The sequence below is a fragment of the Apodemus sylvaticus genome, chromosome 10 (assembly GCF_947179515.1).
Source record: "Apodemus sylvaticus chromosome 10, mApoSyl1.1, whole genome shotgun sequence".
Lineage (NCBI taxonomy): Eukaryota > Metazoa > Chordata > Mammalia > Rodentia > Muridae > Apodemus > Apodemus sylvaticus.
The window spans coordinates 49,154,298-49,170,262 of record NC_067481.1 but is presented as its reverse complement, the minus strand read 5'-3'; the positions used below and the strand labels follow the sequence as shown (position 1 = coordinate 49,170,262).

At 51.0% G+C, this 15,965-nt stretch overlaps 1 protein-coding gene across 4 annotated transcripts in view; it reads right to left on the bottom strand.

Annotated features, from left to right (window-relative positions):
• Rap1gap2 (RAP1 GTPase activating protein 2) overlaps positions 1–15,596 on the bottom strand; it is a 194,402-nt gene extending 178,806 nt beyond the window's left edge. For 2 of the 4 annotated variants that reach the window (XM_052194005.1, XM_052194006.1), the window contains exons 1-2: positions 13,443–13,564; positions 6,896–6,931 (exon numbers count right to left, since the gene is read on the bottom strand). In XM_052194005.1, the coding sequence (XP_052049965.1) occupies positions 6,896–6,931; positions 13,443–13,486 (80 nt within the window). In that variant the 5' untranslated portion in view covers positions 13,487–13,564. Of the gene's footprint in view, positions 1–6,895; positions 6,932–13,442; positions 13,567–15,576 lie in introns of those variants that run through there. The other 2 variants (XR_007979681.1, XM_052194010.1) reach the window with 2 other exon arrangements.
• Between the last annotated feature and the right edge of the window lie 369 nt (positions 15,597–15,965).

The following is a 15,965-nucleotide window of genomic DNA, read 5'->3' as shown; positions in this document are numbered from 1 at the left end:
GGGAGGGGGGAGGGCGGCACTCATTCCAGGGATTTCCTCTGAGAAAGTAGGCCGACTATGATTCAGTTACTATGTCTTTGTCCTAAGCCAGCTCCCAGCAGGCTGAAGATGGGGGACTCCTACCTGCTGACCACTTCACCTGTATCCATCCTCCTACCTCTGTGTCTCCTCTTCCACCTGCATCCCTCTGCCTGCCTCTGCCTCCCCTCCATCTCCATCCCTCCACCTGCATCCCTCTGCCTGCCTCTGCCTCCCCTCCATCTCCATCCCTCCACCTGCATCCCTCCGCCTGCCTCTGCCTCCCCTCCATCCCTCCACCTGCATCCCTCTGCCTTTTTATTTCTATCTAGGATCCTATTTCTTCGCGATGGGATAAGCATATGATCCAGTTTCCTCATTCATTGAACCTATCCTGAGACTCCTCCTTGGCGCCTACCCAGTGTCCAGTCTTGGGGATCCGAAGATGAAGGGCAGAGTCTTTTAAAGCATGCGTGCTTACTTACTCAGCAGGGAGCACCTGCCATCGTTCTGGTGCCCCTCCCCCGCAAAAAAATACATAAGGACATGAAGCAAGACTGGAACGTGGTCTAGTGGTTGAGAACTTACCCTGCATGTACTGGTCCTGGGTTTGACCCCCACCATTGAGAGGGGGCACATAAGCCAAGCACATGGCCAGCATGTTAAAGCTAGAGGGGAACCGGCCATTCATGATCCAGCTCTCCCATTTTATAGACCCAGAGAAGTTCCTGGCTTGCCCATTTGTTAGCCCAGGTCTAGAACCTGGGTCTGCCAGCCCACAACTCAAGCTTGTTTCTCCCCCATGGTATTGCTATCACCCCCTTTCTATGTTCTAGTGTAGCCCCATGTTCCGTGTATTCCCCAGCAATAGTTAAGTCCTAGCCTCTGGGGGTCCTTCTCTTACAGACATAATATGCCCTTCTCAGTCTGGGCATCTGGCAGGAAGGTGGGCACCAGGAGGTCAGTGCTGTAAGGTAGAGTATTTTGTGGCTAAGGACTCTAGACACATGAGCCCTGGTCAGGAGATATGGGCTGAGAACACGCAGTTCTACCCTCATGAAACAAAGCACAAGATTCAAACTCCACCTTCACGCCTTACTTGCTGAGGACCTTGAACAAGATTCCGACCTCTCCAAGTGTCTATTTTCCCATCTCTTAAATGCCGGAAGCAAAAGTCTCTTCTCCACACAGTGGCTTGAAAAGCCTCTGGACAGCAAGTGATAAAATCTCAATGCTCAGTGCCCACGGGGCAGACCTCATCTTCAGAACTACCTGCCTCAAGGACACCTCCTGGACTATCTCTGAGTCACTGACACCAGCTCCCTGGGGAGTGAGCGGAGGAAATCCAGGCACACGGGCCACGGGCTAGGAGTGTCTGCTGCTGAGCAGAGGGCAGGCTGCAGGAGGATGCTTCAGGCAGCAGAGGCAGAAGCAGAAAGTCTTAGACCCTGGAGGAGGCCCTACAGCATGAATCTGACTTCTCACTTGACCTGTCCAAAAGCAGAGCCACAGCCTAAAAACACCTCTCCAGAATTCAGAAGGACCTGCATTACCAACTGAAGGGAGAGGAAGATACATCTAGATCTTTTGAGTCCCACAGCAAGTAAGGACTGGACATGGCCTCTTGTAGTATCTTCCCATCTTTCTATCCTGAGAACAAATATCCCCCCACCTAGAGAAATAGCCATCTCTCCATCCAAACTGATTGGACCATGGCTATATAACCCACAAGGGTTAGGCTAATTAGGTTCTCTTCTTTAAAAGCATTATTGAGAAGATGGGCACATGGCACACACTGCAATCCCAGAACTTGGGAGGTGAAAGCAGGAGGAGCAGGAGTTCAAGGCCAGCTCTAGCTAAGGTAGGCATAATGTTTTTGTACACTGTGTAAAGTTTGCCCTTGTGTTATTCAATGCTGATTTCTCTGCCCTCACTTGTAGTTTCAATCCAGACATGGCATTGTAATGATTATACCAAGAATTTCCTGTCTCAAGTTTGTGTAAACAATTCTTATCATTTATTCTCTGCTTTGTCAATAAATGCTGATCACCCAATGGCTGCCCAGAATAGAGAATAGGGCAGGTGCTAGGATTCTATCTAAACTCCACCCCATAATTACCTGGCAACAGCCAGATATGCCCCTCCCCACAATTGCCTGGCAACAGCCAGGTAGGCCTGGCCCACTATAAACCGGTCTGCTTGCCCCTCCCTCTCTCCCTCCCTCTCCTCTCTCCCTCTCATCACTCTTTCCTCTTGGCACTCTCTCCTCTCTACCCCTCTTGGGCTCTCCTCTCCTCCCCCTCTCTCCACATGGCTATGGCCGGCTTCCACTTCTCTACTCTCTCTCTCTCTCTCTCTCTCTCTCTCTCTCTCTCTCTCTCTGCCTTTCTCTGCCTCCACTACCCCATTAACTCCCATCCTCTGCCCTGAATAAACTCTATTCTATATGATGTCTGTGTGTGTCTGGTCCCTCGGGGGAAGAGATGACTGGGCATGGGCCCGCCTAGGCACCCCCTTCCCCACAGCGCCATATACCACATTCTCTAAACCTCTTTCTCTTTTTATGAACCCAACAGCAGGACCTCCACCAACCAGAGGAGAGAGAGAGGGAGATTCAGACCATCAAGGAGGATGGAGGATTTGGAGCCCTGAGGAAAGATCTGGAGAGGGATCATGGAGACACACCTGAAGCCCAGAACCAGATCAATAACAATATTCAAGTCTCGTGAGACGTGGCAGGGAGGTGGCCAGATTCCATAGAAGGCGAAGGTAGATCATCTAACTGCTCAGCTAATGAGGCAGTTTTCAATAATACTTGGTTCCTCTGTGTAGTTATTGGAATCCAGCATGAGGTAAAGAAATACAGGGACTGGTTTAATTCGCTGATTACATTCATATTAAGAATAATTCATTTACAGACTACATAGGGAGTTTGAGGTCAGACTGGATTGCGTGAGACACTGTCTCAAAAGACAACAGAAGTTTATTGAGGCAAACTCCACATACCATTTTAAGTGCATGTCAATGCTTCTCAGGACAGTCACAAACTTGTCACCATTACCACTGTCAACACTGTACTAACCATTACTCAGCAAGAGTCTATTATTTTTTAAACTCCACTCTCCCAACAGACCCCAAATTCTCAGAAACAATTAACTTGCTCAGTTTCTAGAGACTTGCCTATTCTAGACATATCCCACAAGTGAAAGGGTATAAGGTGTGTTTTTTCAGTGTCTGGCTTCTTTTACATAGCTTGTTTTTGACATAAGTCTAGTGTCACGCCACCTATAGTGTTGTGGTAAATTTTAGTATCTGAAGTTCAATCTTCCCGCTTTGTTCTTCTCTCTTAAAATTCGATTTGAACTTCCCTGGACCTGGTTCGGCCCCTCCTGAGCATCTCTTGGGTTCCTTAAGGCATATTGGATGGGAGCCTTTCAGTCTTTAACAGGATTAGACATTAAAGCTCTTGTTGGCCTTTTCCTTTTGTGAGTTATGTACATTTGTCTCATGTATCCCAGACAATACCTAAGGATAACCTTGAGCTCCAGAACCTCCCCATCAACTCCAAAGCCTCCCGCCTCCTCCCCCTAAGTGATGGGATTACAGGTGTGTGCTACCACATTCAGTTTAAAGTGTTTGCTTCCTGAAATCAACAGATCTTAAAGCTACAGTTCAGTCTGCAGGACACCACCAATGCCATGTTCCCATGCCTGAGCTCTCACTGCCCCCCCATATTCAGAGACCCTGCTGAGATCCCACTCTCAGCACTGCCCCACACCACCCCCATCCCTTCACACCGCCACCCTATGCCTCCCTCCTTTACAGGTTACAAACAGATCTTCTTAAAACAAACAGGACCTCTAGAAACCACTGCTGTAGTTGCACTAGATGGCTCGAGGCAGCTCTCCGAAACCACTTCTGACTCCACATCCCTCATACCACCTCACACCTCATACACTATGCAGATATACCCCTGGGAAGCTCTGGAAAAGCCAAACGTTGCCAAAAGATAAAGGTATAGACCTGTAACTCAGGCTGCTGGAGAGGTCGAGGCAGAAAGATTACAGACTCAAGGTGTTGCTCTCTCTGAACTCCAGACCCCTGACCTTAACGTCTCTGATTATCCACAGGAGACACTCACAAGATCTAGCTAAAAAGCACTCTTTCATAAAGGGGAGAGAGGGTGGAGGAAGCAGAGGAGGCTCTGCAGTACATGCCCTCCCCCAGTAGGATAAACAAGCAGCCAACAGTTGCTAGGGAGGGAGGACCCTTCTTAGGCAGCACAGTGACCAGTAAGTTGTCCACACTCTTGTGCATAACCTGTCAGCCATGATCCGGCAAGTCATTTCAGCTCGACTCATTGGTCCACCAAGCTCTACTTGCATGAAGTCATTTCTTTGGCCTGTCATTGGTGCCCTACCTGGGGTAAACACACCACTGTTCACAACTCCCCAAGAAAGGTTAATGCAATACAAGGCCAGTCTGGGCAACTTAATGAGATACCATGTTACATTTTAAAAGTAAAAAGAACAAGGATGGAGATGTGGCAACTTGGTTAAGAGCACTGGCCGCTCTTCTAAAGGACCTGAATTCGATTCCCAGCACCCACACTGGGCAACTCACAACTACTTATAACTCTAGTACCAGGAGATCCTATGCCTTCTTCTGGGCTCTTCATGTACACACACACACACACACACACACACACAATTAAAATATTTTCGAAGTAAAATCAGGGTCATCAAGATTGCTCATGGTTAAAGGCACCTGCTACCACACCTGATGCGCTGAATTAATTCACAAGAATCCACATGGATTAAGGACAACTTGACTCCAGCAAATTGTCCTCTGACTGTCACAAGAGTGCTATGTGCCCCCTTTCCCTCTCCTACAAAATAAAGTAAATTAAAAGGGCCTGGATAGAGCTCGGCGGGAGAGCACTGGCCTAGCATGGAGAGCACATGCACAAGCTCCTGGGTACAATTCCTAGTACCACCAACAAAATAAAGCAAAACAAAAGGAAATGAAGTTGAAGGCCAGACTTTGTGTACCACCTAAACAACCTGCCCGGGACGGGGCTGCACTGGCGCACGCACCATACTACACAGCAGCCCCAGATCAAGAACAGCTTTAGAAACCAAGAATGCTTCATGGCCTTTCTGGCCTCAACTCTGTGGAAAGACTAAAATCTAGCCCCAAGCCCTGCTCACCACCCCTCCCTACACACACACACACACACACCTGCCAACCTCTCATCTTTCTGGACTTGACAAATCAAATGGAAGGAAGGCCTTCTAATCTGACCCCTTTACAGGCCAACCCTCAAGTCTGGCAGGTTTTCCCAGGCACCTGTATCAAGGGAGGTCAACACTGACAACCAGATGGTTCACATTAGCCAGATTGGAGCAGGGAAGACCAGAGGAGCACGTTGAACTGCGTGCGTGCAAGCGTGCATGCCTGCATGTGTGTGTTCTGCTAAATGAACCCAGGGCTTTGTGTGTGCCTGCTGAACCCTTGCACAAATTTCCGTGCACAAACTAATTCACATGTGGCAGAAAAGCATCTTTAGTAGTAATCAATGCTTTTTTTTTCCTTCTAGAATTTTCTTCCTTTTTGCATGGGAAGTTCTTAAAGTACGGCAAACTCAAGAGAGAAGGGTAAGGATAATGACCAGAGAGTCCACAGAACAGAAAGGGGGAAAGAGTGAGGGGTAAGGGAAGGGAGGACAGCAGCTTCAAGATAAGAAGACACCCTCCACACACAGACCAGAAGCCACCTGTCAGACCTAGGCCCACAGTGCCCAGGCCTGAGACTTGTGGTGTGGAAGCCTCAGGGAGCCCTCGGGCCTGGCTCACCAGAATGACCAGTCAGTTCCAGATGACTCAATGGCCATCTAATCCCACACACATGTCAATGATGTTTGAAGAGGTTCTAGGGACTGCAGAGCTGGCTCAGTGGTTTAGAGCACTTGTTGCTCTTTCAGAGGATGCGAGTTTGATTCCCAGAATCCACATGATGCCTCATAACTGTCCACAACTCCAGTGCCAGGGAATTCTACACCTCTGCAGTCACCAGGCACACACACACACAGTGCACAGACATGCAGGCAGGCAAAAATGCCCATACACATAGAGTGAAATAGTAACAATCTTAAAAAGAAGTCCTAGGATAGCAAATCATACATAGTTTTTCAAATAGATGGATAATGTCAGAAAGATGCCTCTAGAAATTGGGGCTTTACATAAAAATATAAATAATAGAAAATACATCTTTCTTATCAACAAATATGTAGCTTGAAAGTCATAGCCACTAGTCACATGCTTGTCCCTGATTCTATCAATCATGCGTCTGCCCTTCACAGGACATCCCAGGACTCAAGAGGCCCATGCAGTCTCCTCCAGTGCAGAAGCCCCTTCAGCCAAGCCTGGAATCTGACAGTACACAGCATCCAGCTGTTAAACACAACACGGACAGACCAAGTCTCAGGGTGCAAGGAACTTTGATCTGTTGTCATCTCTGACCTCTAAAGAATTGGAAGAGGTGGGCTGGAGAGATGGCTCAGCTGTTAAGAGCACTGACTGCTCTTCCGAAGGTCCTGAGTTCAAATCCCAGCAACCGCATGGTGGCTCACAACCATCTGTAATGAGATCTGATGCCCTCTTCTGGTGTGTCTTACATATAATAGTGTACTTACATATAATAATAAATAAATCTTTGGACCAGAGAAGCGGGGCCAGAGCAAGCACAGGACCTGAGTTCAATTCCAGCAGCCACATGATGGCTTGCAACCATCTGTACAGCTACAGTACTCATATACATAAAGTAAATAAATAAATCTTTAAAAAAATAAAGAAAATAATTGGAAAAGGCTACTTACTTGACCTTCAGACCCGCCAGCATGGTCTTGTCGATCCTGCCAAGAGAAATACAAGGGCTTCCGTCAGTGTGTGAAGATGCAGGCTCCCTCTGCAGTGAAAGCTACTACACGACAAATCCCCAGTCCAGGAAAGGAAGTCTCAGTTCCAGGAGGAACTGGACCACACCTACTTCTATGGGAAACTTTCCTGGATGGGCTTTAACTGTTAACCTGATACAATCGGAAACTGTCTAGAAAGAGAATCTCAGCTGAGGAATTACTTAGTCAGCTTGGCCTGTGAGCAAGTCTCTAGGAAACTGCCTTGATTGATAATTGACATAGGAGGCACCAGCCCACTGTGGGCAGCACCATTACCTAGGCAGGGGGTCCTGAACTGTATAAGGAAGTTAGCTGAGGACTGGAAAGATGGCTCAGCAGTTAAACACACATATTGTTCTTCCGGACGACCCATGTTTAATTCCAAGAGCCCACATTTGGGGGCTTCCAACCACCTCTACCTCCAGCTCCAAGAATATCTAAGCCTCTTAGCCTCTGTGGGCACCTGCATTCATACACACATACCCCCACACACGCACATACATATCTTTGAAAATAAAACAAAGAATAATTATGCCTAAGCCTGCCTGCCTGCCTGCTGCCTGCCTACCTGCCTGCCTGCCTGCCTGCTGCCTGCTGCCTGCTGCCTGCCTGCCTGCTGCCTGCTGCCTGCTGCCTGCTGCCTGCCTGCCTGCTGCCTGCTGCCTGCTGCCTGCCTGCATGCTGCCTACCTGACTGCCTGCTGACTGCCTGCCTGCCTGCTGCCTGCTGACTGCTGCCAGCCTGCCTGCCTGCTGCCTGCCTGCCTGCCTGCTGCCTGCCTGCCTGCCTGCCTGCCTGCTGCCTGCCTGCCTGCCTGCTGTCTGCTGCCTGCCTGCTGCCTGCTGCCTGCCTGCTGCCTGCTGCCTGCTGCCTGCCTGCCTGCCTGCTGCCTGCCTGCCTGCCTGCCTGCCTACCTGCCTGCTGCCTGCCTGCCTGTCTCCTGCCTGACTGCCTGCCTGCTGCCTGCTGCCTGCCTGCCTGCCTGCTGCCTGCCTGCCTGCTGCCTGCCTGCCTGCCTGCTGCCTGCCTGCCTGCCTGCTGCCTGCCTGCCTGCTGCCTGCCTGCCTGCCTGCCTGCTGTCTGCTGCCTGCCTGCTGCCTGCTGCCTGCCTGCTGCCTGCTGCCTGCCTGCCTGCTGCCTGCTGCCTGCCTGCTGCCTGCTGCCTGCCTGCCTGCCTGCTGCCTGCCTGCCTGCTGCCTGCCTGCCTGCCTGCTGCCTGTCTGCCTGCCTGCTGTCTGCTGCCTGCCTGCTGCCTGCTGCCTGCCTGCTGCCTGCTGCCTGCTGCCTGCTGCCTGCCTGCCTGCCTGCTGCCTACCTGCCTGCCTGCCTCCTGCCTGCCTGCTGCCTGCTGCCTGCCTGCCTGCCTGCTGCCTGCCTGCCTGCCTGCCTGCCTACCTGCCTGCTGCCTGCCTGCCTGCCTGCCTGCCTACCTGCCTGCTGCCTGCCTGCCTGCCTACTGCCTGCTGCCAGCCTGCTTGCCTGCTGCCTGCCTGCCTGCCTGCCTGCTGCCTGCCTGCCTGCTGCCTGCCTACCATGCAGAAAGCAGCGTCCTGGCTCCCGCCACGCTTCTTTGTGAAATGAGTCCCTTGGTCAGAGATAATGCTGTGTGCAATAGCATTCCTGACTTGACTTCTCTCAGTGATCCTTTCTCCCCTAAAGGTGCTCTTGCCAGGGTGTTGTCACAGAAGCAAAAATGAAACTGGAACAAAGAGGTACTAGGATGCTCTGCATTTTAGGGATGGAAACTAGGCTTCAAAGGAGTGAAACCTCTAGTCTGACTCTCGACCAGTGGTGACCCTTTGATACACCTCATGCTGTGGTGACCCCGACCATAAAATTATCTTTATTGCTACTCTTTAACTGTAATTTTCCTACTGCTGTAAATTATAATGTAAACATTTTTGGAGATGGAGGTTTGCCAAAGGGATCCCAACCCACATGGTGGGAACCGACACTCTAGATCTTTCGACACTGTGTGGATGGCACAGGAGATGCAAGCACCCCGGCCACAGGAATGCTCCATCGGGCAGATCAGAAGCCAACAGCAGACCCCACGGAGAACTGCAGGCTGGTTAAGCTGGGAGCAGGGAAGAGCACATTGGCTGCAGACACAGCAGCGCTCCCCGCCCCTGCCTGCACCTCCTTCTCTGGCAAAAGAGGCAGTGTGTGAGGTTCTATTTTTACCCCCACATATGCCAGCCCTTATGGCTGGAAACGAAGGTCCCTTCCTCTGCTGGAGAGACAGTGGGCAATGTTCTCCCTGCATAAGTCTTTTATTCACCAGAGAACACTTCACCTGTGTCACCATTGTGACTGGTGCCAGCACCATGCCTTAATAGTCATCCCCACCTAAGTCACTTCCATAGCCAGCGTCACCACTGTCACTGACAGTGTCCTCACCACCATGTCACCATCACGCTAGTGTCAGCACTGTCACTAACAGTCAACACCTAAGTCACCATGACAGCATTAGACACCCCAGTTACCGCCGGTGTCAATACCCACTTCATATCACCATCATTACAATGTCATCAACACCTGTCACAACCCCATCACAACCAGTGTCATCACCATCATGTCACCATCATGACCAGTTTCACCACTACCACCATGTCACCACCTGTGTCACCATCAATATCAGTGTCTCCCTGGAGCTACCACCACCTTCAATGTCACCGTCTCCATCAGTGTCTCCACCACCATCAGTGTTGCTATCATCAGTGCCACCAGCACCTCAAAGATGCTTGGCACTCTTCAAGTTCACTCAGGCCCCAGCCTATCCAGTTCCTTCCCATAGGCAGACTCTCAGGGAAAAGTGGGCAGAGAGGCGAGGGGTCCACACAACAAGTGTGTAGATACCCAGACATCCCAGGCTGGCACTAAGCTCTGAGCTGTGCTAGAGCTCCCCAGTAGAGAAGAGGATCCCCTTTCTCTGAGACTCCTCCAGCACCTGATCTCAGTCCCTAACAGCAAAGCCAGCTACAACACCAGGGCATGTGGCCTCTGTCCCTCTCTGTCTCTTCCTCAGGCCCTACCTGGGCTCTTTTCTTAAGGTTTCCATGCTGAAGGCAGTCAAACTAACAGAGACATATCTATGCAGTTATCAGAAACTCCCACTCCACTGTCACGCTCTTCGCCAGAGCCACTCAATGAAAACAAGCCCATATATCCTACATATTCTCGAGGAATCTCTCTTGATTTTTCTAACAGTCCTCTGCTACAGCAGGGATCCCCACTGACACATGGGGAAAGTGAGGCCCAGAGAGGAAAGCCTGTGCTCTCAGAGCTCCCCAGTAGCTGAGGTGGAGGCAGCTCTAAGTCCTGCCCTCCTGTGTGCCCTCCTAACCTCTGATCAGAGAGGCATCCTCACCACAGCAGACCTTTCTGGTCCCTGTGCCCATGTCTCTCCCACGCAGCAGCCTGTCCACCAGGGTTCCCATGCTAGAGTGTGGCCCTGGGAGTTTGTAGTTTGGGCAAGGCTGTGAGGCAGGGCTGGTCCTTTCAGGAAGCCAAGTCCCCAGCTCCTCTGTCTCCTGAAGCATCCCCTCACTTTACCATGGCCCCGTTGATGGCGCTGGCTCTCTGCCTTGACAAAAGTGGAGCCCTTAGAACTCCATCTGAGATCAACCTCGCTGTCTGGGAGGACCTGGGATCCAGGATTCCACAGCCCAATCAGCTGCATCCATTCCCAGGGGCCAGCTGTGCCCAGATGACCGCTACACTGCAGTCCAGCCCTCTTTCCTACCTTAACTCTATGAAGTCCTTTGCCTCACTCCAGACTCAACGGGTTTCACCCCATCATAGCATCGGAATCACCCCAGTTATCCCAATAGCACCTGCTGAGCATATGTTCAATGTGCCGGGGGCGGGGAGGGCTTACTCCCATGGTGAGTAAGATAGAATTGGGCCTGTCACCCTAGAGCCCAGTTTAGAGGACAATGTTGCTAACATATAGAGCCCCTTGGACATACTAGGTCACTCTCCCCACTGCTGTCTTTGCCTCTGAGGCAGCTGTGGGTGACACACTTGTGTCCCCTGCCTCAGGTTTAAACCATCAGCCGGTTTTGCTTGAGGGCTCTGGAGCAATCTGATGCACAGAATTGTGACTTGTGGGGGGTGGACAAAAAGTAAATCAAAACAGTAGTGACTGGAAAGAAGAGTTCAGTCATTAAAGTGTCTCCTTTGCAAGCTCAGTATCTGAGCTGGAGTCCTGGACAACACATAAAAATAAAAAGAAAAAAAGAAAAAAAAGCCAGGGGTGGGGACACACACTGTTAACCCAGTGCTGGGGAGGCAGGGGAGAGGGGAGCTCCTAGGCTCTCTGGCTAGCTAGCCTAGGCTAATCAATGAGGACCAAACCAGTGAGACAGCCTGTCTCAAGAGTAAACGAATCAATAAGTGAACTCTCTCCTGCTTGGCTGCTTGCAGAGCACCACCATCATGAGTGACACAGGAACTGCCCAGAGCAGGAAACCCACGGCCAACCATCTACTTCAGAGGCTGCCCTTCACCCTAGGAAGGCAACAGCACCTAAGACAGAAATCCAGGGAAAACCAGGTTCAAGACCGCACTAGATGTCTTCTTCGAGTTTGGATTCAGAACCTGTGTGTGTGCTGTGAGACTATTGGCCCAGGCAGGATTCGTCATTCCCTGGGTTATGCAAACAAAAAAGGAAGGAAAAAAAAAAGTGAGCCCAGACAGAGACTTGCAAGACAAGGGGGCGGGGAAGAGCTCAGAAAACAAAGGAAGGCTGTGCAAGAGGAAGATTGGGAGACCACAAAGGCCAGAGCTGGTGTCCCAGACAAAGGAGCAGAGTGTGGACAACAGCTAAAGGAGCAGAGAGTCTATGGTGACGCAACCTGCCCTGGCCACGCACATCTCCACAGAGAGGACTAATAAATAGACTGACAACTTTAACAACAAGTAAACACACTAAGGAATGATACCTGAAGGTGTCTTTTGATCTCAACATGTATGTTCCCTCACACACATGTGCCTGCACACACAAACATTGCTAAATTAAAACACAGACTAAGCCTTGCAAAGCAAGCTTTCTGATGGCAGGCCCTCTGCATGAGCCGCACTTCACAGGTGGCTCTGAGACAACAAGATGCCATTACCTACGACCTGGCCTGCAGCGATCCCAGGCTAACGCCACACACCCCTCCCAGAGCAGGAGCAGACTGTGTGACTCAAAGCCAGACCCTCCATCAGGACAATAGTCCTTACCCCAGCACTGGGGATGGCCTGTGAGCAGACACCACCCAACCCTGTCACCCTAGCATCCTCTTATCTTCACTGTCCTATCTGCCAAGCAGAGTGGCCAGAATCCCTTCCTGCAAGAGAATGGATGGCAAAGGGCTCTCAAAGGGGCTGGTGAGATGGCTCAGGGGTTAAGAGCACTGACTGCTCCTCGGAAGGTCCTGAGTTCAAATCCCAACAACCATATGGTGGTTCACAACCGTTCGTAATGAGATCTGACGCCCTCTTCTGATGTGTCTGAAGACAGCTACTGATGTGGCTAAAGACAGTTACGGTGTACTTACATATAACAATAAATAAATCTTTTTAAAAAGGGGGGAGGGACTCTCAAAGAGGGGAAAAAGAAAAAGGCAAGTCAGGAGACAATCAGTGACAGGAGAAACAGAGCCCATTCCCTCCCAACCCCTCTGCGTCTCCCCAATCTTCCTGCCAGCCCCACCAATGCCAGCCATCATTCCAACCAGAACCCCAGACACCCTCAGTGTGACAATGCCCTAATCTGAATGGAACTGGTAGGAGAGCCATCAGTCTGTACTCCCAGCTGAGCTCCACACAACTGGCAAGCTGAGACAAGCCTTTGACTCCATACCCTACTTTCAGCATCTGGGAAGACAGACAGCTTAAAGGCAAAAAGTGCCTACGAGCAAAAGGCTGGATGTGGGTCTGAATGGAGCAAAAGTGGGTCAGCGAGAATGGCAAACTTGAAGACAGGTCTGCCCCTCCTCTCACAACCCACCTAGAGAGGGGGCAGCCTACGGGTATGCTGCCATAGACTCATGACAGTCCAGTAGGAGCAAACATGGACAGAGAACACATGTGGTCACACTCAAAGGCATGTCTGTCCAGCTAGGCACATAGCACACACGATCAGATAGATTACAGTCACATCACACTTGCACACATAAACATATGAATAACCCCAGATATGCACACACAGAGAGGAGCACACACTAACACAGGCATACACACCCAACTGCAGATGCTCGCTCACACCCACACTTCCAGCCACCCTGACCTTCTGGATCTCTTGCAGACCTTGCTTCTGACAGTGAGGCCGAGCTTGGCCTCCAACGGCCCCCTCAGGATCCTCCAAGTCTACCTGGTATCTGAAAGTGCTTCCCATAGACCCAGGTCTCAGAGACAATCTGAGCCCTGCTCCCCAGCTACCCACTGAGACCCCCTTCTCCAAGTCCACTCTGTCACCCACCATCCAAAGCCCCCAAAGGAGACGCTGCGCTTCCTGCCAAACATGGTCGCAGCTGTAGAGCCCTGGGTCCCAGAGAAGTCCCTGGGGCTTGTTAGAGACAGAGCTGAGAAGCAGCAGGGCGGCAGCCACAGGGTGGGGCGCCAAGCGGGGCACCTCCCTTTTCGCCTGTCCCCCAGTTGAGCTTCCTGTGGGTGAGGCCCCATGGCCTAGAGGTGTGTCCTGCACTCCAGGAGGCACTGCAGCAGGCAGGGAGGTCACAAAGGGCAGCTTCCCCACACCCAGAGGAACCACAGCTCCGGAAGGGGCTCAGCCAGCAGATTGCCCCATTTGGCAGCCCCAGCTTCCTGGAAACCAAAAGAGGCCCAAGGATTCCCATACCCTTGCCTGGGAGACAATATGGGACCCCTCTGAAAGTCTCAAAAGACCCTTCACACCAACTCCCAGATGCCCAGAACACAGAACTTGCTGTACCTCAATGCCCAGTACACACTCAAAAAAACACTACACAGAAATGATTGCGTGCATCAATACACACAGACATACATCCACACATGTGGGCACAGAGAAAGCATACATGGTGCCTGCACATGTGCACATGCATATATCTACCAAGGACTCACAGGTCTACTCAGGCATAGGGATGCACACATTCAAATCATGTGAGACACTCACATGTGCACTGTGCAAGTAGAGTAACAGACTCTTGAAGAGATGTGACCACGCCTCTCATTTACCTCCAGATGCACATAGACACATGAGCGTGTATGAACACAGACAGGTGTTCGTGAGCACACAGGAACACACACATACATACACTCAGAAGGCTCATGTGTCTGGAATTATTTATTTCATTACATGTATACACACACACACACACACACACACACACGCACACACATGGACTCTCAACTGCACTTCTTGGCCTCTTAAGGATCTAGACCAAGCTGGGAACATGTCCGTTTCCTGTGTGTGTGTGTGATGCATGCATGTTTGTGCAAGTGAGCACACAAGTAAGTGGGCACGTGCATATGGAAGTATCATCCTCAGAAATACTGATGTCTTCCTTTGAAACAGGGTCTCTCATTGGCACAAATGTCTCCAATTATGCTAAGCTAGCTGGCCAGCAAGCCCCAGATATCCATCCCCTTATCTCTGTCTCCATAGCATTAGGAATATAAATACACATCATCATGCTTGGTCTTTTACACATGCACATTGCCAGTGCCAGAGACTGAGCTCAGGTCCTCAAGTTTGCAAGGTAAGCACTTTGCCTACTGAGTCATCCCCCCAGACCAGGAATCAAGTTTTAAGAGCATTGTCTGACTCCCTATCCAGCTAGGTCAGAAGCCAATGACCCAGTATGAACTGGCTCTTTCTTCTCTTCTCCTCTCCTCTTGCCTCCTCTGTCTCACCTCTGGGAAACTCCTAAGAAGAAGCTTTAATGAGCAAGACAACAAACACCTATCAGCTCTGCCTGCTTCCCTAGCCAAGTCTGAGATTTCCAGCAGGCCACCAAGCAACCTCACTGGGTACAAAAGCTCCAGAGTGAGCTACACAGTTTCCAGGATGGTTGGGGTAGTCATCGCACGAATCTGCTTAGAACAGAATACCTTCTACAAACTTCTCCGTTCTCCTCAGTGAGTGGGAGCTGATGGTGAGGCTGTCTCTGAAGCACACATAGGTGTGTTTTCATGTATGTGTCAAAGAAAGAGGTGGTGTGACAGTTGCACCAGATTTGGACACACCCCACCACCCACATGCACCATGTGTGAACACTGCCCATCACACCCATGCTGGGGGAAGAGACAGTTGACAGATGCTCTTATGCTAGACCTCCAGGTAAGGAGACATGGAAGTTTGAGGCCACCTGTACCAAGTGTTCCAGAGCCAAGCAGGACCCAGGCCCAAACTCATCTCTGGAATTCACAGAGTCTGGAAGTCACAAAGAACACTACTGAGAGGACTCAGCCATCCCTCCAAGAAGCAGCAGCAACCTAGGGCACTGGTAGGGAGGAGACACGGACATCTGGAACCAGGGATATTGGAGAGGCCAGAAGAACCTAAAGTCCCTTCGTCTCCATGGTAAAAGCCTAGACAGAGGGAAGCCCTTGTGTGACTGGCTCCATTTCAGTACCTGAGCTCTGGAGGCAGGTGGGAGCCATCTGCACCAGCACCTGCTAAGCCCTCGGGTTCCCAAGCTCCGAAGACAGGCGACCTCACCCAAGTCACTTAACCTCTCTGGCCTCAGTTCTCTTCTCTGTCATACAGGAAGGATGCTACCAACCTCACACTGTTACCGATGAACAAAAATGCTTGGCACAGGCTATGGGAACCATTATAATTACCACCCATCGTGACTCCGCCCCCTGCCTCAGTCCCTTTCAGCTTCCGGCCCCCACTTATTCTGCCCTTTTTGGTTCCTCTTCTGTGGGGTGGGCAGAAGGAGGCCACCCAGCTCTCTGGGAAAGATAGTGAGCCAAGCAAAAAGGGAAGCAGTATGTGAGCCCGCCCAGCCCGTCTGCC